The sequence below is a fragment of the Phoenix dactylifera genome, chromosome 1, assembly GCF_009389715.1.
Source record: "Phoenix dactylifera cultivar Barhee BC4 chromosome 1, palm_55x_up_171113_PBpolish2nd_filt_p, whole genome shotgun sequence".
NCBI classification, from domain to species: domain Eukaryota; kingdom Viridiplantae; phylum Streptophyta; class Magnoliopsida; order Arecales; family Arecaceae; genus Phoenix; species Phoenix dactylifera.
Window position 1 is genome coordinate 36,708,752 of NC_052392.1, and position 23,376 is coordinate 36,732,127.

A 23,376-nucleotide genomic window follows, 5' to 3' on the forward strand; every position below is an offset into this window, starting at 1 on the left:
TATTTCTCAAATTCAGTGGCAAAATGGTTATATTTATGGTACTGGAAGTCTATATTTTGTGATAGTAATGCAGGTGTTGATGTTTGCTTGTTAATTTTATTACAGGGACATGTCCATCATTTCTCTCAAGAGCTATCAATTCCAAATTCCAATGTACTTTTGCAACTTTGAGAATTTTTCAGGACTGTGGCTTTGCTTCATTGAGTTCACCTTTATCATCCTGACACATTGTAGCCACCTCGACTTAGCTCGAGCAAGCGTATGATATGTTTGTGGCAAATAAATCATTTTATGAGAGTTTTTTAGACTAGTAAGAGGTAGTTGCCTAGAGCGCTCCATAATTTGTTACTTTTTGACTTTTTTGAATATATTTATGCTAGAATGGTATAAATCATCCGTTGTAGTAAAAAAAAAAACAACCGCATATTATCATCCAAAATGCAGACTAAATCTCTACTGAAGGAGCAAGAGATCCCCTATAAAATATTTATAAAATATAGAACTTTGTACAAGAGTCTATCGAGAGAAATTAACTCAAAGAAACTCTTAAAAAGCTTGATACGAGAGAAAGAGCACACGAAAAAATTTGTCTGAGAAGAAATATGTTGAGAACTTGCTAAAGATCCAAAATTCAAGACAAGCATCAAGAGAAATATGTCCTTCCCTCTCTCTCTCTCTTCTTTTTTTCTTTCTTCCCTTCCGCTGCTTTTTCTCCAGCCACGCTCACATCCGAGTCATGGAACTCTCCTTGCACTACTTATTACACCGGGATGCAGCATCCCCTCTTATGACAAGGAAATGCACCACTTATCGGTCCAAGAGGCACTGTAAATAGAGTCCTACGAGGACTATTTCCCTGTCCTTTCCGTTGCACAAGAATCCAAAAGCCAGAAATTTTTAAAAATAAGTTATTCAGATCAAAAAGTTGAGGAATAACACCGCTCAAGCTTTAAATCCTTGAACCCTGTTTGGGAGCAGGGTTGCATGACTACTGAACTAACGCTGGTTCACCTTATTACCTAGATCACCATGTTGCAAGCATACTTATCCCTGGTAAAAGTGGAATAGCTGGTGGTGAAAATAAAATTCAGGTGAATGGCAGGAAGCCAGCAATTCAGCAGCATGCTCATGTCACTGACTTTGGCACTCCATCTTCCTCAAGATAAGCCCGAACACATCATGGCTTGCCCTAGACTTCTTCCGGCCACCACCGATTGATCGCTTATATATTGTTTGAAGATGCATGCTCAAAATAGGGCATAACAAGATTCATTGGCATCTATTAGCTGCTTCACAACCGAGCATAGCTTTTTTTTCCATTGATAGAACGGATAGATTATATTGTTCTAGTTTGAGTACACAAAAGAAAATCAGAAAACAAAAAAGAGCTAATATAAAAAGAGTGAGATAATCTCGTAGGCACCACCAGAATATTAAGCAACAAAAAAAGCGGCCATATTCGCCTTCCAAATATATAAATGATTCGGAAGGTAATTTTTTCCAGATAGATCATACTATTCTAGTTTGAGTACACCAAAAAAATCAAAAAAAAGAATTGGTATAAAAAGAGAGATAATCTCATAGCTATTTCTAGAGAAACACTACCAGAATATTAAGCGACAAGAAAGGTCGCTATATTCGTGTTTCGAAATATATGAGTGGTTTGAGAGGCACCACAACCTCTTATCAGCCTACAAAGAAACGAAAAAATAGCTTTCCATGCAACTTTTGTCCCCCCACAACTAATGATAATATATTAATGTGATTAACAATAAGAGCTATTCAATAAAGTCAATTTAAGGCGGCCAAAGCTCTAAAAGGCTGCAAGCATACCTATGTGGTATTCACGGCAGCACTTTCTTTAGTGGTTGTTGGGAGCCCCAAATGGGCCAAATCTTCCTTAGCGTGTGGCTGCTCACAGAATTAGCCACGTGGGTGGCTGGCTCACGATCAGAGGGTGCTTCGTGGGTGGTTTCAGTCTAATAATAATAACAAAAGTGGTAGAAACAGCGAAACTTCTCTCTCTTTTTTTTATCATTCTCAAAAGAAAACAAAGGACCTAAGTTCGCGAGTGGCGGCGGCCGGTGGGACCTCGGTCTCTAGTGTTGAGCTGAAGGCTGCATGCGAGAATTTTCGATATACGTAGCGAGTGTTACAAACCAAATCTATTATTATGGAGGGCGACTCGGCTATTATTATAGGATGGATCTAGGAGGGTCCGAGGATGTTGGGATGAGACCATCTCCTACTCCGAAATATTTGGGCCATGGGCAGAAATGGGAAGGCCTTTCTGGCCAAGCATGTTTATAGGAAAGCCAATGAAACCGCGGATTGAATAGCCTCTTACATGGCTAATTATTTAGGTGGTACTCTAGGGATCCAAGGTGGAGAGCTGCACAAGGCTCTGTGATATTTTTTTCTCCGATTTTATTGAACATGTCCGTACTTATGTATTGTGAGGTGCCGCCCAAGTGCCAAAAAAAATAATAATAATAAATAAAATAAAAACAAAAACGAAAAGCGAAATTTTTACTTCTAAGTAACGGCTAGTTTGGTATTTGGGGAATCGCCATTCTTTTCTATTAAAATTAGACTTCATGTTTGGAAGGGGATTACAATTTACAAACAACAGAAAGCAGCGATCGAAAACAACAGCGGTGATATCCTTTCCCTGAGGGCGAAAGCAGCAGTGGTTAACTTAGCAAGTAGTCCGATGCATTATGGATCAATAGCTGGTCGTGAAAGGCCGGTAGACCTTGAGGTCGTTCATCACCCCGGCGATGGAGCCGGCGGCCGCCGCCACCGATATGATGAGGCAGGCCAAGCTCAGCAGCTGGAGGCACACCCACTTCGTGCTCCACTTGGGCACCTTCTTCTGGACAATATACATCTCCACCGGGAAGTAGACGGTCAGCGGCCAGAACCCGAGCGCGCCGAGGAAGCCGACGACATCATTGAAGAAAGGAAGAAGCATGGAGATCACGGTAGTGCAGATCACGAACACGGTGCGCCATGTTAGCCGAAAAAGATTGAGCCGGTAGCTACGGCTGGGGCCTAGAGGGACCTCGATCCCTTTGGTGATGAATTTGGACTCAGGCCAGGTCTGGAGAGCCCATTTCTCCACGAAGGCGAAGAGGGGCTGGCAGTAGACCTGGTAGGCGCCGACGAGGTGGATGACGATGGCGGCGTTGGCAATGTCGAGGAGCCAGTAAGGGTCGTAGAAGCCAAAGCCAGTGAGGAGGTTGCCGGGGGCCATGTCACCGAAGGCGGCATAGCCCATGCAGCCACAGAGCATGTAGAAGATGGTGGTCACCGCCACGCTGAGGAGCGTCGCCTTCTTCATCACCTTCGCCTCCGACGGCGGTGATTCCTTTATTGTGTCCTGAAATACTCGGCCAATGTTTCAGTACAAGATTATTATTTGAGCAAGAGACTATTTTTGACTGTTCTATTGAGTAGGATTTTTTGAACTGGATACCTGAATTTCGATGAGGATTAGGGAGTAGGAGTAGGCGAAGGCGATGTCGCCAAAGGCTTGGAGGCTTCGCCAGACTTTGTCGGCCGGGGAGACGACTGCGATGCTAATTCCAGTGAGACTGCCTTTGATTCCTCCATTCTCTGTTTGAAAACAACGCAAACAGAGAGATGAGATACCGAGCTAGCGAATCAGGAGGTGGCTTTGAGGAGCGGTGGTGTTTGGTGGGCTTACTGATGACTTGAACAATGCCGAGGGTGAGGCCAATGGAAGAATAGGTAAAGGACATGACGGCGGCGAGGATGGAGAGCCACCAAATCTGATCGAAGTCTGGGATTTGAGATAAGAAGATCTCTGCCACACCGAAAATGATCATGTAAGGATTGCTGGATACTTGGCAGGGATTGCTGTGCCCTTTCTCATGAAAGCAATTTGATCTCTTGATTGCCCTGTTTCCAATCCAAACACCTATCAGAAAAGATCCAAACTTTACGCAAATAGAAGCAAAAGAACAGTTTATAGGAATTTACTCACGTCATGCTAATGGCAGCAGCAATGGTATATCCAATGGAAACTCCAAAGATATTGGCATATTGGATGAAGCCACAGAGCTTAACCTTGAAACCATCTGTTTGTTGAAATCCAGAAGGGGAAAAAAAAAATTAATATCAGCAAGGCTAAGTTTTGGTGCAAAATGATCTGTTTTTGATGAACCAAGCGTGTTATGGGAGGGTGAGAACATACTGAGGTTGGCCTGGACGGCATCCATGTAGGTGTAGTTGCGCTTGCCGTTGATGGGATCACAGGAGCGGTAGCAGTCAGCAAGGAGAGCAGAGGTGTAGTATGTTACATAGGAGAAGAGGAGCATAGCAGCAGGGCCAGCAACCCATCCAAGCTGGCCAATGGCCCAAGCCAGAGATAGCACGCCGGAGCCGATCACTGCCGTTATAATGTGAGCACTCGCTGTCCATACGGTCCCTGACAATAGGAAGAAGAATTCAGAACAGAGTTCATTTAGATGAATAGAGAGCAGTATTGGAGCACCAAGGCATGGGGATAGAGGCCAAGGTTCTGCTCTTTTACCTGTTCTCTTGAGTCGGCCGTCGTCGTCGTAGCATTTGGAACCTCCCTGTTGGTGACCGAGCTCCATGGCGACCTCCGTGGGGGCCAAATTTGTGTGCTGGTGGTATTTTGCAGCACCATTCTCACCCATCTTTGGGACGAAGAGCAACCCAATTGACAGAGGGAGAAACAGAGAGAGAGAAGCAAGTAAGACCCTTTGTAAGCTAAGAAACAGAGAGTACTAGTGTGGAACAGAGTCACAAACTATAGTAGTAGTCTCCGCTAGTTTACAAGTTTATAATTGCCGGTTTCTTAAGCGGCTCTCAAGGCTAATACCAACACTACTAGTACTATTGCTGCTAAATATTCTGAAACATAGGACAACAGAGGAGAGAAGAGGAGAAAGGCCTAATAAAATACTGAGAAGGAATTGAGAGCAGAGGACAGATTAGAGAGAATAGGAACGGAATGAAGATGGAGGTTGGTTGGTGATGGGCTTTATATAGACGTCATTGGGAGCTTGAGAGGGGTGAAAAGATAAAAAAAATTGCAGAGAAGAACCACGTGGTGGACACAGGCTGACGTATACTGGTCAACCAACCAAAATCTCCCAGCCTTTATCTTTTCTCTGTTTTGTCTGAGACCTCATCTCTTCTCCTCTCGTTGCTCACATCATTCATTGGAGTCTCAAGGGTCAATGGCCACACCACCACTCTCTCTCTCTCTCTCTCTCTCTCTCTAGTCCCCCAACAAAAATCTTTATAGATTACGTACAGAGGAAACCTACAGACTGGAGAGCATTAACTAAGAGGATGGGAAGAAGAGATAGGGGACCCTTTCAAGTGGGTGAGTGAATGAATGAATGAATGCGAGGTGGAATGCTATCAGCTATCAATAGTCTCTGTTTTGTGCTTAGTTTGAGTTTTCTCTTACCTTTGGCATTCACTTCTCCCAAACTACCGCAGCTGAGGCTTCTTCCAAGTAGAAGGATACTCGCTGCAGCAAGGCAGTGGAAAGAAGCTTGGAGGAAGCGATGGACAACGTAGGGAGGGGCTGAGGTGTCTTATATAGAGTTCAGATGATGAAGAGTAAATAATATTATAGAGATCACACTTGCGTGCCCTTCTCACATGTATGGCATTTCAACCACTCTTATTGATGAGGAATCAGTTCTCCATCCGTACCGGGTCTATGCAATTACATACTTGTCTTTAAGCATTTGTTTATTAATTTATTATGCTAGTGAAGTAATGAAATGTCCTAATTCTTCTGAGTCACTAGGGTTCGGGTATCTTTTGGGCATAAGAAGACCAAGAATGATTGACTGATCTTTTTTTACGATGTCGTTCATCTGCACAGATCTTAAAGTGATCGTTGCATGATTTAAAGGTAGATTGCAGTGAAGGAAGATAAATTCTTCTTTCACATGAGAAATACACCCCCCAACCTGAGTCGCTATGACTTGTATAATATTTATAAAGTGCAAAACTAGCAACTTGTGGTTTTAGTTGTTAGTTGTTTGCTTTATGGTGAATAAGCTCCTATGAGTTTTAGAGCTGGGTCTAGCATCATCTTTTCATGCAATGGTTGTTTTAGGTTGGGAGTACTTGGGTTTAGCCTAATCTCAGAACTTTCAAAAATGACCTGGTGTGGGTGGGCCTATTTGGTATCCAAACCCAGCAGCGGTTCAACTTGCATATTGGCCAAGAATTGTTTGCTCTTTTGGTTGTCATCCCTCTAACAAAAAACTTGTCTTTGAAAAAATCCAGGATATAAATCTTAAATGTTTTTGAACTACATTACCTATATATTGGCCTCATATTAAACAAACACACAAGATCATAAATGTCTTTTATATACTTCACTTTTCTCATTCAAAGCTATAATTGCTTGCACAAAGTCCTCCAAATATGGCATCTTATATAAACGATAGAGATTATTGGCTAGATTTAGTTGCTCAAGAAGGAGGCAATGACTGCCTGAAATGTCATATGCACATTTTGTTTCTTCCTTCGTATCAGTATGAGAAATCAAATGAAGGGAAGGGAGAGAGAGAGAGAGAGAGAGAGAGAGAGAGTATCTGTAATGGATAGATATGAATATAGTTGATGCTTTGGCTTTAGTAATTGAGCAGCTATTGTGAGACACAACTGCAAAATTCTTTTATTGAAGATATTCTTGAGTTGAAATGAGAGATAGTCATATATTGAGAGAGGAGCAATTATGTCTTCATTAGTCTGCATATTGAAAAAGGAGGGAAGAAAGAAAAAAAACTCAGCAGCAGCAAATACAAACCTATAATCCTAAATATCACTTCCAATGTTAAACTCTGATATCCATCAAAAATACTCCTTTTTAACTACTTATGAAAAACACTTCATCTTGAATTAGTCGATCACATCGCACACGTTCTGCGACATTTTAGCAATTGAGAAATCGATCAAAAACCTTCCCCATCTTGATCGACTAATAACATTTTGGCCTTATATCAAAGATTGTTTCACCTTAATGGGTCGATGGAATCGGTCATATCCAATCAAATACATCATTAGGTCATCACATAAGTTGCACTAGCCAAGTAAACACAGCCATTCACCACGGTCACTATGCCAAGTTCCTAGTGCTTAACAGAGGTAGAGACAAATCAGAAGTATGATCCATTAGCTCCTACTAATAAAAGGAGAGGCTGAAATTGAAAAGAACAGGGGACAAGCACTCTCTCATGAATTAATAGTTTCTTAGTGGAACCCAAAGAGGACTGCAAGAGGGAAGGATAAATTAAAGTTAGAGACTATAAGAACCAGACGATCCAAGAAATGAAGTGGGCCATCAACTCCCTAACTAGCTTCTAGCTTTGGATGTAAGGTCATTATCAAAGCACTATACTAGCATTGGATGTCTGCGGTCTAATATTCTCCCCTTTTAGCAGCCAGCGACGAGGGATTAAAGGGAAGAGAATCCAAAAATGCCATTGAGATGAGAAGAATCTTTGACGTTTGAAACTTTGAACACCTTTTATGACCCATGATATTATTTTGTTAATTGCTCATTAAAGGTTAATGTCCACGTGGATCTACGAGCAGCGTTCAAAGTTGACCATCCATACTTTCGCTGGCAGTAGAACTGATTCCGCCACCACCCAAATTAGCCCATTAGTTTATTTGGGGTAGATTTTTGCTCAAAAAATTGATATTTGGATTAGATTATTTTCTCATCACTAATATGGTGTATGGTTGCAAAAAAAGAAAAAAAAGCATGAATACCTTTCTAAAAATTTGAATTTGTGTGAATATCCTCTTAAAATTTATATTTATTTTTGTTTCCTCATAAAAATACTGTTTTTATACAAATACCCCTAATATAACGACTCTTCTAATATCGTTAATAAAAACTATATTTGTTTTAGTTAAAAATAAAATAAAATTTTGAAATTATTTTTTTGTCTTCCATTGCAGTCGCCTTATTAATGTTTCTTTTTGCATATCTACCTATTAAGGATATTTTAGTAATTTTAATTTGAGACCATTAATTTTTTAGCAGCGTTAAATAGCGTGGATATGTATGCAAAAATAAAGATAAAAAATGAATAGAATAGTAAAACAAGTGTTTTACGAGAGTATATATGTAAATATCAATTTTAAAAGGATATTCATATAAAATCGATATTTAGGAGGGTATTCATACAAAAGAATTAAAAAAAAAGAATAAACTTATTCCAAGTATGGCTGAGAAATAACTGCAAAGGAAAAAAAAAAGTGGAGAGAATAAGCTGCATTTGATACATGCTGAATTCCATGATGGGTTGGATTTTAAGGCAAAGGCCAAATTGCTCTCTCACTTTTTTGAGGATTTATAGAATGGATAAAGAGAAAGTGATAATTGAAGAAAATAGAGTTATGCTATGTCATGGAATATCTCTGTCATAATATTAGCCACACTTTTTTGAGGATTTATAGAATGGATAAAGACAGAATAATAATTGAAGAAAATAGAGTTATACTACACCATGGAATATCTCTGTCATAATATTAGCCACATTTTTTTGGTCTTTGGAAACAATTTGGGAGATAACTTCCACTTTGGAGAATATTTCTCCACTTATTTTGCAACTAAATACCATGCAAATTCTCAGTTGTAATTCATATTTATCTCAATTACTTAACTAACTAGAGCAAGGCCATGATCATTTCACTAAGAGGAAGAGAGGATGGTCGGCAACTGTCTTCTTCCTCATAATAGCTATTAACACCTATCCTAGTGGGGGAGCTTAGTCCAACATCTAATAATATAAGAAACTAGAAAGAATAAAAGTTGTAGAGCATAACTATGAAGAATCCCATGATGTAACTACAACTAGAATATTATCTAATCCACGTAAAGAACTAATGAGTGGCAGACCCCTCCACGGCAGAACTATCACGGATTGATCACTGGTGGTCAGGATTTTTGGAATCCATCTAGTGCTTCTGTAGGATTTCTCATTTGAATGCATAAATGAGTCCATAAAAGAGCCTATCTCAATTGTAGATGAATTGGTTTTCATAATAGATATAATTTTTATGACTCATAAGATTATGGATTATTCGCTCTTCGTATAATCGCATCACAATACTCCTATAAGATGTTCTCATGGCTTATGATGGCCATTACAAACTTTAAAGATAATTATCAACAAAGACTGCTATTGTAAATATAATCGTCGGCAAATTACTGTTAAGCTTGTTGTTATAAGAGTTGGTGATACATTAATTCCATGTGGTAGTCCACCACTGCTATCAATAATTTGGGGTGTTGTAGAAGGGAAGACTCTTAATGCCCACTGGCTGTCACACACCAGAGAGGAAGGGTATAATGTCAAAAGCAATGCTAAATACACTGCTAAGAGCACCCATCTACAGAGTGCCAAGCATTTCATTGTTGTCAACTTTCTTTTGACTTGTCCCATTTAGAATTTTCTTTAAAACAACTTTTTTTTGTTTAAAGAAAGCAATGGAGTTGTAGCATTTTGATTGTTGAGTTCAACTAGCCAATCATCAGAGCAATCAAAGAGTTAGTATAATTTCTTTGCTGGGTTGGGCCTTGTAGACTTGTTGCTTGAAGTAAATTTTGTCAGAGTACTGGAATCATGTTAAGAAGATAAGATAAGATGTTCCTTGCATCGACTGCACTACCAAATGGTGGGGGATATTTGATTTGTTATGTGACACGAAGTCATAGTCCTCTGTTATCTCGGGCCCAGTGATGTATTTGTGATAAAAAGCGATGATGGTAGGCTTGAAGATATCATGATATGAAGCATGAGATGTTTGGGAGATAGGGAGTTCAACATGTGTGAACTTATCATCTTAGGCCATTAGCCAACATGCATGCAAGCCTATCACATCACCTTATTTTATTGTGACAGTGTAATAGCAAACGATTTTGATATACACATATAGAAATCCAACTTTAGCAAAAACTTCCTACCCTAGAAAAAAGGAGAAAACTTATATCATGCTTAAATGGATGACCCAATCTACGAATCCTATAGAATTTTCTGCTAGAAGTATCCAAACAAACCCTAAGCAATTTTGGTTGTGCGCTGTCCAAAGTCACATTGCAATGATCTCAAGCACTAATATAAAGGTTCTGGTTGTCTCCCACACGAAGGAATGATTGGTCTTCCTCGGCAACGTCAACCATTGGATTGCATCCTCTATAGCTCTGGAAGCACTCCAAACATTTCTTTCATCCATCTGCACATATCTCGAAATGGCCATTGCACTATCGAATGGTTGACATCATAAAAGAAGCTGAATCATTCTTTCATGCGGGAGATACAACCCGAACCCTAATATAACATCCAGCTGAGAACACTCTTCCTTTCTACAGTCTCTTTGAGATGGCCCAGGTTGTATTGCCTGTCGGTCCACAAAGCTCGTGGTTGGGCTGTGAGTTGTGGAGCCGAACCTGAGATGATGAGAAACAAAGTTGCTTCGACAAGTTGAGTCAGCACCTCACTCATCATGGAACTGACTTAGGTCTTGCACACGAAAGACACAACCGCTCGATCATGCTTTGAGATGCACGATTACAAGCACGAACATGTACCATCGTGCTCAATCAAGAATGGCTCCGGGGTCATGCACCTACCCTGTTCCAAACACATCATTGATTAGCTCATGCTGGCTATGTAAATGTTACTTGGGGGCCCATTCTCACCATCAAATCAGATATCAGGCCCATGTATTTGAGCCCACAGGCCTCTCGTGGTCATGGGTTGGGAGAGTGGACGAGCTCTTCCGGGTCCAAGATTGATGACAAACAGAGGAAACCATCAATGCTTGTGCATGTACCTGTCGAATATTCAGATACTTTTATGACTGCAAGATTGACGCTTTGCGCGTTTATTTACTCTGCCTCATAAAATATGCGTTGGACTGACCCTACTACTTCTGGAAGATCACTAAAGTCAAGTCTTGCAACTCTAATTTTGAGGGTTAGTAAACATCTTAATCCAAAACGCAATTAAAGTCGTCGGTCAGAAGAATTCAATACCCCACTTGTACAAGCTGACTACCCAGAATGCACAGTGCCCTTGTTTCGAGATTGCTCAGAAAGTGTTTATTATGGAGTGATCATTTCAAGAACAAAAATGATACCGGCGGAAATAACATCCAATCCAGTTATGCAAAATCCATCCCTAAAGTTGGGTATTCAAAATCACCTCTAGACAGTAATTTTGGATTAATTTTTTTTTAAAAAAAAAACCCTCAATCCAGCGAAAAAAATAGTATAATATTATATTGATATTACATGTATTATATTTATGATATATATTATATTAAAATATAATTTAATTATATTATTATTCAATTATAATTTTAAATTATAATAGAAATTTGTAGTTTATATTTATGGTATGAAATTATTATTAATTCTATAATAGCAATTAACATATTTTACATAGGATTAATAAATATATTTGTATGGAATATATTAAATTATGATATATTAATAATAGATTAATAATTTATTATCATATATTTTATTTTATTAATAATATATTTTATAGAATATATTAGGGATAGTTTTGAAATTATATAGCCAGTGACCTTGGGTTCCTATGGAACACCAAACAAATTACCGATAGATATCTTAGAATTTTTAGTCACTGCAGCATAACATACCAAATGTGGTGATCTTAAATCATCGAGAATGAGGTTATTTCAAGATAAGGATCACTAGTGATTTAAGATCATTTTGGTGATTTCAGTTGGGTTTGGGACGCTTAGTGCTTCCATAAACTACTCCCGAATCCTCTATGGTGCATTAGAAGTGAATTCTACTACAAAAATCACCTTATTACTAGAATAAAAATCAATTTGACTGGTATATTTTTTCCTCACAGTTATAAATTATTATACCATAGGACAAGCGATCTGCTGGAAGAAACAACATATGCCGCTGCTGCCCCAGAACTTTGGCAACCGTATTTTTAGAATCCTCAGAAAGCCAAGCTTCTTGAAAGCAACAAAAATCCAACCATAAGATCTTATTAACTACTTAGCATAGTTATAGGAGGCCTCCGCAGCCCCCATGCAGTTCCAGATTAATATAATCACTGGGAAAGAATGTGGTTAGAAGTAGATTTAGGCCTTACTCTACTTGAATACCACTTGAGGAGATTGCTAAAATTTCTGAACTGAATTTGTAGCTTCTCCATTCCACCATAAACATATTTTGAAGTAATAAGAAGAACAAGCCTTGAGTCATAGCACGCTTCTCCTTACTGCTCTGGGAGTTCCACTCTTAAAAAGCATTTGAGGAAACAGATTGTGAAGTTAAAACAAAATGAAATATAGTGAGAGTTGCTGCCTTAGAAGGTCCGCTTGCAAGCATCAACGAGCGATCTCAGGTCTACCAGACACAAATTTCCAGTGCCAAAATTTTCGAGAGCATTGCGTCATTTGGTATCTTTCACCCTTGAGCTTAATTTTCAGTACGAGATGATCAAGCAAGCATGACGCATGAGCCGTAGGGAACACTTCGACCAGAAGACGGGGTGGGAGTGATAGAAATTTGAACATCCAACTAATATTCGTATCTGTATTCATATCCATTAAAGAAAAATAAATATAGATATAGATAGACAACTATACGATCCGTATTGGATTATCCGATTTCATCATTTAAAATTCTATTTAATTTTATATAATACTCATAAAATTTTTAAAAAATAAATGACTATATTAACATACTATTAATTAAATTTATCATCCACTTAGTAATATCTTTGATTTTGTAATTATAAAATTTAATTATTCATATTTATATCTATATTTTTTAATATCCAATTTATATCCATATTTATTTAAAATAAATATAAATATAATTTTTTTATTCAACTAACATCCGTATGTTTATCTAAATTCAGCCTTACTGAGAATTTGCTTTGCGTTCTTTCATGGAAGGTGCCGGCAAAGACGAATTCAAAGTCTTTACCGTCAAAAATGAATTCAAAGTCTTTACCGTAACCCGACTTCGAAGTCAACCGCCATCCTGAAGAAACTCCGTCGAAGCGAGGCCGATATAATAAGCATATCTCCATCCGGCTACAACCCCACCGCCCCACTCTTAGTGCTTTTCGTGGCCGCGCCACCTTCTTGCCTCCTCTTCCATCCCAAGGTCTCTCCTGATGTAGAGAGATGTGGAGGTCGTTATTCTTCTTACTGCTACTCGCGAACAGTCCACTGCGAGAGACGCCAGTGGCGACGGCGGCGGCTGCGGCGGGGGACGAGTGCCCGATGGACCTGAACTACGTCGGGACCTTCCCCTGGGACCGCTCCTACTGCCAGCCTCCCATCTCCAACATGACCAACTGCTGCACGACCTTGCTGAGCCTCTTCGGCATCGCCATTGGCCAACGTCTCCACCTCACTGGCCTCTTCCGCCTCCCCAACGCCGCCGCCTCCTCCGCCTGCCTCGCAGACTTCAGCTCCAACCTCTCCGCGCTCTCCCTCCCCTCCGACCTCGTCCACACCTGCTTCCCCTCCCCGCAGCGCTTCGTCATCACCCCCGACTTCTGCGCCGGCATCCTCACTCGCCGGAACTGGACCGCCAAGCTCGGCCCCTCCACCGCCATCGACTCTGCCTGCCGCTCCGACCTCTCCGTCCCCACCCAGTGCTATGACTGCGCCAACGCCGGCGTCGCCGTCACCGCCCAGCTCACTGCCCTCGACGGCAACGCCTCCCATGCCACCCAGTGCTTCTACCTCGCTGTCGACTATGCTGCCGGCGTCGCAAACCAGTTTGGCCCCGAGGACCCCCGTGCCGCCGGCTGCATCTTTAGCCTTGCCCTCTCCTCCCCTTCTTCTCCTCCCACTCGCTCCAAATCCCACACCGCCGCCATCATCGCCCCCATCGCCGCCACCCTTGCCCTCGCTCTTCTCCTCTCCGCCCTCGGACTCTATCTCCGGCTTTCCAAATCGAAGAAAAAGAGGAAGCTTTCCAAGAAACAGGAGCAGAGCCCGAGATCGAGATCCCACGCGCGTCCCAACACCGGATCCATCTTGTACGATATCGAAGAAATGGAGAAGGCCACGGATAACTTCTCTGAAAGGAATATAGTTGGGCGCGGCGGATTTGGGGTTGTCTACAAGGGGACGCTCTCCGACGGGAGCTTGGTCGCCGTCAAGAAGGTATTGGAGCTGAACTTGGAAGGTGGCGACGAGAAGTTCCAGAACGAGGTGGAGATCATCAGCCACCTTCGTCACCGGAATCTGGTCCCCTTGAGAGGCTGCTGCATCACCAACGACGACGACGACATGGAGGAACCCAAAGAAAGGTATTTGGTTTATGACTACATGCCTAATGGAAGCCTCGCCGACCATATCTTCACCTCGCCCGTGGATGGCAACGGCTATTCTGGAAAAAAGAAGTCAACTCTGACCTGGCCCCAGAGGAAAAACATCATACTGGACGTGGCGAAGGGGTTGGGTTATCTCCACTATGGAGTGAAGCCGGCGATCTATCATAGAGATATCAAGCCCACAAACATTCTGCTAGACGGAGAGATGAGGGCAAGGGTGGCCGACTTCGGGCTCGCAAGGCAGAGCCGCGAGGGGCTGTCGCCCCTCACCTCTAGGGTTGCTGGGACTCATGGCTACCTGGCTCCGGAGTATGCGCTCTACGGGCAGCTCACAGAGAAGAGTGATGTTTACAGCTTTGGAGTCTTGGTGCTGGAGATCATGAGCGGACGGAATGCCCTAGATAAGTCGGCGGAGTCAAACTCGGCGTTGATCACCGACTGGGCGTCGACGCTGGTCAAGTCCGGGAGGGCGGAGGAGGTGCTGGATGCGGCGCTGGTGAGGGAAGGTAACCCAAAGGGGACCATGGAGAGGTTTGTGCTGGTGGGGTTATTGTGTGCCCATGTGATGGTGGCGCTCAGGCCGACGATCTCGGAGGCGCTGAAGATGCTGGAAGGCGATATCGACGTCCCGGTGATACCGGACCGGCCGATGCCGCACGGCCATGGGTATCCTTTTGGTGAAGATGGCACTATCACTGCTTCACCAGCTTTGAGTGCTTCTGTCTCCATACTCTAAGGCATGCTCAGGTGATTGAAGGCTTTAAGTTGGATCTCTCTCTCTCTCTCTCTCTCTCTCTCTCTCTCTCTCTCTCTATATATATATATATATATATATATATATAATATCAAGAAGGTAGTTACTGGTTAAATGGTCTGGACCTTCAAGAGATTTAGACGGAGATTTCATCATGAAAGTTAAGGCAAGAGCCGAGGGAACTCAATTTTATTTTTTTCAATTTCCAAAAAACATTTTCATTTTTCTATTGCTTCATCATAAGATTTTTCTTCTTTTTTGAGAGTCATGAAGTTACAACTTTGCCATTCCTGTGTTATCATACTTATCTGTGTTTCTTCGAATTTAGTTAATACTGCTTTTTTTTTATTATACGCTAAATTTATTTGTTTTGCTTATCTTATAATTTGTTTTATGCGGATACATACCCATAAGGCCGCGACGATCCTTTCTTTCTTTAGGTCATCTATTCTATTATGAAATTTAAGTCGCATAAATTTCTCTTGAAAGGGTCTTCTGCTCCTCATGCCCGTAGGAATTTGGTTTGCAATCATTATAATTAGTACATTACTTTGCTTAGTGAATACAGGTGTATACTTGGAGTCCAGTCTGCATTGTTGTCCGGCTAGTTCCTTGAGTAGGGTATTAGCAAAAGCTGTTCCTGATTCCGTCGCACCTATTGTCACGTCCCTGCCTCCGCGGGGCACGTGAGGCACCCAGTGCCCACGTGAGGGCCACATGAGGGGAAAAACACGGGGCTCCCCTGCCCGATATTGTTCGGTTCCGGGGCTTCACGCAAGCGTCCTTCACCCCTCCCCGGTTTTGTTTTCCACCCAAAACGCGTCTACAGGATTTGGAGACACCCGCCTCATATGTCCAGGCTCTGGAACAAGTCTTTCCGATGTGGGACTATTGGGCCTCACACCCTTCCCACCATCGGACAAGAGCTGTCTTCGGCTCTGATACCAAATGTCACGTCCCTGCCTCCGCGGGGCACGTGAGGCACCCAGTGCCCACGTGGGGGCCACATGAGGGGGGAAACACGGGGCTCCCCTGCCAGATATTGTCCGGTTCCGGGGCTTCATGCAAGCGTCCTTCACCCCTCCCCGGTTTTGTTTTCCACCCAAAACGTATCTACAGGATTTGGAGACACCCGCCTCATATGCCCAGGCTCTGGAACGAGTCTTTCCGATGTGGGACTATTGGGCCTCACACCAAAAATCATGCGGTGAGCGTGGATCGAACACACGACCTTTAGATCTTCAGTCTAACGCTCTCCCAACTGAAATATTTGGTCCCTGCATGGGGACCAAATATGTATGGCTCCATATTTTATTATGTGAGGATCCGTGCAGGCATGTGTTTAGTCCCACATCGGTTATTCGCTGGGTAAATCTTAGGTACTTATACAGGATCAAGGAACCCAAACAATACCTTCCGGCTAGCCATTTTGGGTGAGATCCTGGGTTGTTACAAATGGTATCAGAGCGGATCCGGCCCATAACTTATGTGGACTAGGGGACACTGCAGCACAGATCCATTGGGGTTGACCACGGACCGATCGTGGTGTTTGTGATTAGATTTGAATGGATTTGAACCCTTAGCCTAACGAGGACGTCAGGGCTTGAACGGGGGGAGTATGTGAGGATCCGTGCGGGCAGGTATTTAGTCCCACATCGGTTATTCACTGGGTAGATCTTGGGTACTTATACAGGATCAAGAAACCCAAACAATACCTTCCGGCTAGCCATTTTGAGTGAGATCCTGGGTTGTTACACCTATAACTGAGTTATCTTGGTTGCTTTTGTGGAACTCACAGATCATAACAATTATGTGCGATCATGAAGTCTTTTAATCTAGAGCCAGCATACATATATGTATATTATCTGCATATTTTAATTGAAAATAAAAAGTAATTCGTGTTACAATATATTTGGATATTTAAATTGTTCCTTTTAATTTTAGTGTTTTATTGTTATATTTTAAATACTTGTTTTCATGATTAAATTTTTGTAGTATATATTGTATATTTTATTGATAAACTTCTCAAAATATAGGTTGTTTGGCTGGATTAGCTCCTTAGCGTATAAAATATGAAACCCGGTAGTTTCCTAGATCCAACCTCCACTAGACCCGAATCTGATATACGCATTTATGACACAAAACCAGATTTTTGATCTGATCCTTCCTTCAATGGACAGAGTATAGAACAAAAGTTGGATTTGAAACATCGACATGCACGGCTCTAGGTCTAGTAAAACTTAGGATCCGACCTCATCTAACCCCATAACACCCCTAATATTGATTGCAAAGATGTTGAGATACGAGTCCACTTTGGTTTTTAATGGTGCCATTGAGTAGTTCAATGGTACAAGAAAGAGCTCGGTTTTTTTTTTAAAAAAAAAGGAAAAAAAGAGAAAATTGGCAAGCAGTTGATTGATTGCCATTTGATGCTTTAGTCCTTCGTGTTTGAAATTTAAAATGTCACCCTATCTTTTAGATAATTTTTAGTCACTGACCCTTGCGCACCACGAGGATATATGTATACAAGAAGAATATAAATGTGTACAATACTAGTATTAGTGTGTGCCATGCAGGCACAAATATGGGCAAAATTTGATGCCAATAGGATGCATATACATGTTTGTAGAAATTAATGTATATATGTGTGCAAAATTGCTATAGGTGCATGCAAATAACATGTGAGGGCCCGGTCGATTGACCGGCCTGCACTCGCCTTGGGCCTGAGGGCCGACCCTAAGAGGTCAGGTCCATGGCCAGTGTGCCCTGTGGCGATGCAGGGAGAAGAAGACTTTGATAAAAGTCTTCTTCCTCCTCCGCTTCCGGCGGAAATCAGGCACTCTCAAAGCATTCTGAATTCTTCTAGAACTCGAAGACTTCGCATATTTAACTTTTCTCCTCCTTAGATTTCCTTCACCGGAATCATCAAGAATATCCGCCGATTCCGAGCTCTCTTTCTAAGCTTTTTTCCTCGATTCCTCACTAGAAAGGGCCGTCGGAGGCTTCGCCGAACCAAAGTAAATGTTCCTCGTCTTGTTCCCCTTCCTTTCTTAGTGATTTAGCAAACTTTGCTTGAGTTTTAGCTAACAAATCACCGAAATTGGATCCAAAACAGGGTGCCCTATTTCGACTCCCTTCTTTCGAGCATGCCACTGCCATTGGCCGCCCTCCGCCTCATGTCTCCATCTCCGGCCGCCACCTCACCGGACCACCAAGTCCACAACCACCAACCACTTCCTTCTTCCTCTGTTTTAGCAAGAAAGAGAGAAAGAAAGAAGAGGAGGAGAGAGAGAACCATCCCTATCATTCTCTCTCTTGTTTCCTCTCTCTACTCTTCTCTCTCTAATTTCTCTCTCCTCTCTCCACTTTCTCTCTCTAGAATGTCCAAGAAACTTGGAGTCGGATTATGTCGACCTAATCTACGAACTCGAGTTGATCCCTGAAAATAGACCTAAAACTGTCTTGGTGCCCGGGCTGCCTACTGGACCGATCACCACATCTCTATTGAATGTCCTTAAAACTTTCATTGATAAACTATGTTGGTTAATCTTGGCCCTGATTGAGTCCGATTTATTGAGCGAATCGTATAGACCTGACCCACATGAAACCACTGTACGTCTGGTAAAGACTACTTGTATTATTTTATTAAAGTCATCAATTAAAAATTAATTTTATTGTTAATATTTTGAATAGGTTTAGCAAAGTCGCCTAGCAAAATTTGACCGTCTAAGATGAAATAGGTATGTAAACTTTATACTCCTTACTAGTTTTTAAGCTTATAAGTAGATCTTACACTTCTTATTATTTTTAAATTTTTACTTATTTTTTGGTATTATGAAAATATGAAATAGTGTTAAATATTGATGATATCACATTTTCTTAAAATCAAGGATCAAGCGTACGATATTATGAAACTCCTAATTTATTGCGAAATAATAGTTCCATGATTGTTTTACAGTTAAGCACTATTGATAAACTCTGAACTCCATATTTATGAAATTTGTATTTATGTTATGCAAAAAAAAAATCATGATTATTCTATTATTAAATACTTATTTATGGGCTATGAACTCTATAAAGTCATTTAGTATTTTATTGATGTATGATTCAAGAAAATATTATTCAAGAAATATGACTTAAGAAAAATTATTTTAAGAACCATGGCAAAAAAGCTCTTCGATAGCTATGTATGACTCCTAAAAGTATGATCAATCAACATCCAGTTCCATACAACCCTGCCAGTGGGTAAGAGTGGTTTGTATATGTTCTGTTAGCAGGTAATAGTAGTTGGCATCTGACCTTGCTAGCTAGCCCACATTAGCAGGTAATAGTCTGTTGCGGGGACGGCATTCTGCCGGAGCCTCACACAACAGCCTAGCCCACATTAAGCTAGCAGAGAAAGAGGACTGCGTGTCTGCGTTCCTCCCGAGGTATTGTCCGCTTTGGGCGCTCCGGCCCGCGCGTCCAGCGCAGACGGGGGGAGACCACTGCCCTCACGGTTTTGCCCTTCAAAAGGCGCCTCGAGAGGAAAGATTTTCTAACCCCCATTTAAGGCACAGAACCTTCCCGCTACTAGCCGATGTGGGACTAAATTCAAGGCCCCTCCCCCTCCCGCAACATAGCCCCCCCAGCGGGAAGGTTATTGAGCCTCGACAGTCCTGAGGGGTAGTCAACGGTCGGAGGAGGCGCCCCTTCCTAGCGCGCCATCTGTTCCGGGGATGGCATTCTGCCGGAGCCTCACACAACAGCCTAGCCCACATTAAGCTAGCAGAGAAAGAGGACTGCGTTCCTCCCGAGGTATTGTCCGCTTTGGGCGCTCCGGCCCGCGCGTCCAGCGCAGACGGGGGGAGACCACTGCCCTCACGGTTTTGCCCTTCAAAAGGCGCCTCGAGAGGAAAGGTTTTCTAACCTCCATTTAAGGCACAGAACTTTCCCGCTACTAGCCGATGTGGGACTAAATTCAAGGCCCCTCCCCCTCCCGCAACATAGCCCCCCCAGCGGGAAGGTTATTGAGCCTCGACAGTCCTGAGGGGTAGTCAACGGTCGGAGGAGGCGCCCCTTCCTGGCGCGCCATCTGTTCCGGGGATGGCATTCTGCCGGAGCCTCACATAACAGCCTAGCCCACATTAAGCTAGCAGAGAAAGAGGACTGCGTTCCTCCCGAGGTATTGTCCGCTTTGGGCGCTCCGGCCCGCGCGTCCAGCGCAGACGGGGGGAGACTACTGCCCTCACGGTTTTGCCCTTCAAAAGGCGCCTCGAGAGGAAAGATTTTCCAACCCCCATTTAAGGCACAGAACCTTTCCGCTACTAGCCGATGTGGGACTAAATTCAAGGCCCCTCCCCCTCCCGCAACAATTCGATATTTAAATTGTGATAAGAAATTTCAACAATATCAATATGGTTATCTTTGGTACCAATTTTTTCTTTCATAAATTTTGCAATAATAAGTATTCAATTTGAAAGTCTATGGTAAAATTATATTGCAGGTGAGAGTAAAAAAATGATGCCACCATATATTCTTGATAACGAGATTGTGAGAGTAAATTGGATTTTCAAATCTCAGAATGCAATGTAAATTTTCTAAACTATGATGAATAGAAAATTATCTCTATATCCATAACATAGAGGAGCCAAAGAAAGTATAGATTATTTTTGCAACCGTCTAAGAAAGATCCAATAAAGTGAGATATCTAAATATTCTCATACAAAATTTGTATAAAGAGTGAATTATGGTTCCAGATTTTCTAGAAGATCCAAATAAAGTATAGAATTGGATTAAAAATGAAAATTTAAAGAAGGGAGAACTTGAGATAACATGAGATGTTATCATGATATCATGATATGAAGCATGAGATGTTTGGGAGATAGGGAGTTCAGCATGTGTGAGCTTATCATCTTAGGCCATTAGCCAACATGCATGCAAGCCTATCACATCACCTTATTTTATTGTGACAGTGTAATAGCAAACGATTTTGATATACACATATAGAAATCCAACTTTAGCAAAAACGTCCTACCCCAGAAAAAAGGACAAAACTTATATCATGCTTAAATGGATGACCCAATCTACCAATCCTATAGAATTTTCTGCTAGAAGTATCCAAACAAATCCTAAGCAATTTTGGTTGTGCGCTGTCCAAAGTCACATTGCAATGATCTCAAGCACTAATATAAAGGTTCAGGTTGTCTCCCACACGAAAGAATGATTGGTAATGTCAACCATTGGATTGCATCCTCTATAGCTCTGGAAGCACTCCAAACATTTCTTTCATCCATCTGCACATATCTCGAAATGGCCATTGCACTATCGAATGGTTGACATCATAAAAGAAGCTGAATCATTCTTTCATGCGGGAGATACAACCCGAACCCTAATATAACATCCAGCTGAGAACACTCTTCCTTTCTACAGTCTCTTTGAGATGGCCCAGGTTGTATTGCCTGTCGGTCCACAAAGCTCGTGGTTGGGCTGTGAGTTGTGGAGCCGAACCTGAGATGATGAGAAACAAAGTTGCTTCGACAAGTTGAGTCAGCACCTCACTCATCATGGAACTGACTTAGGTCTTGCACACGAAAGACACAACCGCTCGATCATGCTTTGAGATGCACGATTACAAGCACGAACATGTACCATCGTGCTCAATCAAGAATGGCTCCGGGGTCATGCACCTACCCTGTTCCAAACACATCATTGATTAGCTCATGCTGGCTATGTAAATGTTACTTGGGGGCCCATTCTCACCATCAAATCAGATATCAGGCCCATGTATTTGAGCCCACAGGCCTCTCGTGGTCATGGGTTGGGAGAGTGGACGAGCTCTTCCGGGTCCAAGATTGATGACAAACAGAGGAAACCATCAATGCTTGTGCATGTACCTGTCGAATATTCAGATACTTTTATGACTGCAAGATTGACGCTTTGCGCGTTTATTTACTCTGCCTCATAAAATATGCGTTGGACTGACCCTACTACTTCTGGAAGATCACTAAAGTCAAGTCTTGCAACTCTAATTTTGAGGGTTAGTAAACATCTTAATCCAAAACGCAATTAAAGTCGTCGGTCAGAAGAATTCAATACCCCACTTGTACAAGCTGACTACCCAGAATGCACAGTGCCCTTGTTTCGAGATTGCTCAGAAAGTGTTTATTATGGAGTGATCATTTCAAGAACAAAAATGATACCGGCGGAAATAACATCCAATCCAGTTATGCAAAATCCATCCCTAAAGTTGGGTATTCAAAATCACCTCTAGACAGTAATTTTGGATTAATTTTTTTTTAAAAAAAAACCCTCAATCCAGCGAAAAAAATAGTATAATATTATATTGATATTACATGTATTATATTTATGATATATATTATATTAAAATATAATTTAATTATATTATTATTCAATTATAATTTTAAATTATAATAGAAATTTGTAGTTTATATTTATGGTATGAAATTATTATTAATTCTATAATAGCAATTAACATATTTTACATAGGATTAATAAATATATTTGTATGGAATATATTAAATTATGATATATTAATAATAGATTAATAATTTATTATCATATATTTTATTTTATTAATAATATATTTTATAGAATATATTAGGGATAGTTTTGAAATTATATAGCCAGTGACCTTGGGTTCCTATGGAACACCAAACAAATTACCGATAGATATCTTAGAATTTTTAGTCACTGCAGCATAACATACCAAATGTGGTGATCTTAAATCATCGAGAATGAGGTTATTTCAAGATAAGGATCACTAGTGATTTAAGATCATTTTGGTGATTTCAGTTGGGTTTGGGACGCTTAGTGCTTCCATAAACTACTCCCGAATCCTCTATGGTGCATTAGAAGTGAATTCTACTACAAAAATCACCTTATTACTAGAATAAAAATCAATTTGACTGGTATATTTTTTCCTCACAGTTATAAATTATTATACCATAGGACAAGCGATCTGCTGGAAGAAACAACATATGCCGCTGCTGCCCCAGAACTTTGGCAACCGTATTTTTAGAATCCTCAGAAAGCCAAGCTTCTTGAAAGCAACAAAAATCCAACCATAAGATCTTATTAACTACTTAGCATAGTTATAGGAGGCCTCCGCAGCCCCCATGCAGTTCCAGATTAATATAATCACTGGGAAAGAATGTGGTTAGAAGTAGATTTAGGCCTTACTCTACTTGAATACCACTTGAGGAGATTGCTAAAATTTCTGAACTGAATTTGTAG

General features: G+C 41.4%; 2 protein-coding genes across 2 annotated transcripts; one reads left to right on the top strand and one right to left on the bottom strand.

Moving 5' to 3' along the window:
- Positions 1-2,555: 2,555 nt before the first annotated feature.
- On the bottom strand, positions 2,556-5,582 carry LOC103722210 (amino acid permease 3-like). Its single transcript, XM_039133221.1, has 7 exons — positions 5,471-5,582; positions 4,559-4,688; positions 4,220-4,453; positions 4,010-4,103; positions 3,710-3,924; positions 3,479-3,618; positions 2,556-3,382 (listed from the first exon to the last, which is right to left on the bottom strand). The coding sequence occupies exons 1-7, from the start codon at positions 5,477-5,479 to the stop codon at positions 2,726-2,728; spliced, it is 1,479 nt and encodes a 492-aa protein (XP_038989149.1). The 5' UTR covers positions 5,480-5,582; the 3' UTR covers positions 2,556-2,725.
- Positions 5,583-13,168: 7,586 nt separating this feature from the next.
- LOC113462444 (probable receptor-like protein kinase At1g11050) lies at positions 13,169-15,214 on the top strand. The gene has a single exon (XM_039117448.1). The coding sequence runs from the start codon at positions 13,225-13,227 to the stop codon at positions 15,121-15,123; it is 1,899 nt and encodes a 632-aa protein (XP_038973376.1). The 5' UTR covers positions 13,169-13,224; the 3' UTR covers positions 15,124-15,214.
- The last annotated feature ends 8,162 nt before the right edge of the window (positions 15,215-23,376 follow it).

Excerpts from the sequence above, each read along its gene's own strand:
- LOC103722210 (XM_039133221.1), bottom strand. Across the intron at positions 4,104-4,219 it reads TGCCGTCCAGGCCAACCTCA|ATGGTTTCAAGGTTAAGCTC; the intron begins GTATGTTCTCAC and ends TTCAACAAACAG. Across the intron at positions 3,383-3,478 it reads TAATCCTCATCGAAATTCAG|GACACAATAAAGGAATCACC; the intron begins GTATCCAGTTCA and ends CGAGTATTTCAG.
- LOC113462444 (XM_039117448.1), top strand. The coding sequence starts at position 13,225 with ATGTGGAGGTCGTTATTCTTCTTACTGCTACTCGCGAACAGTCCACTG.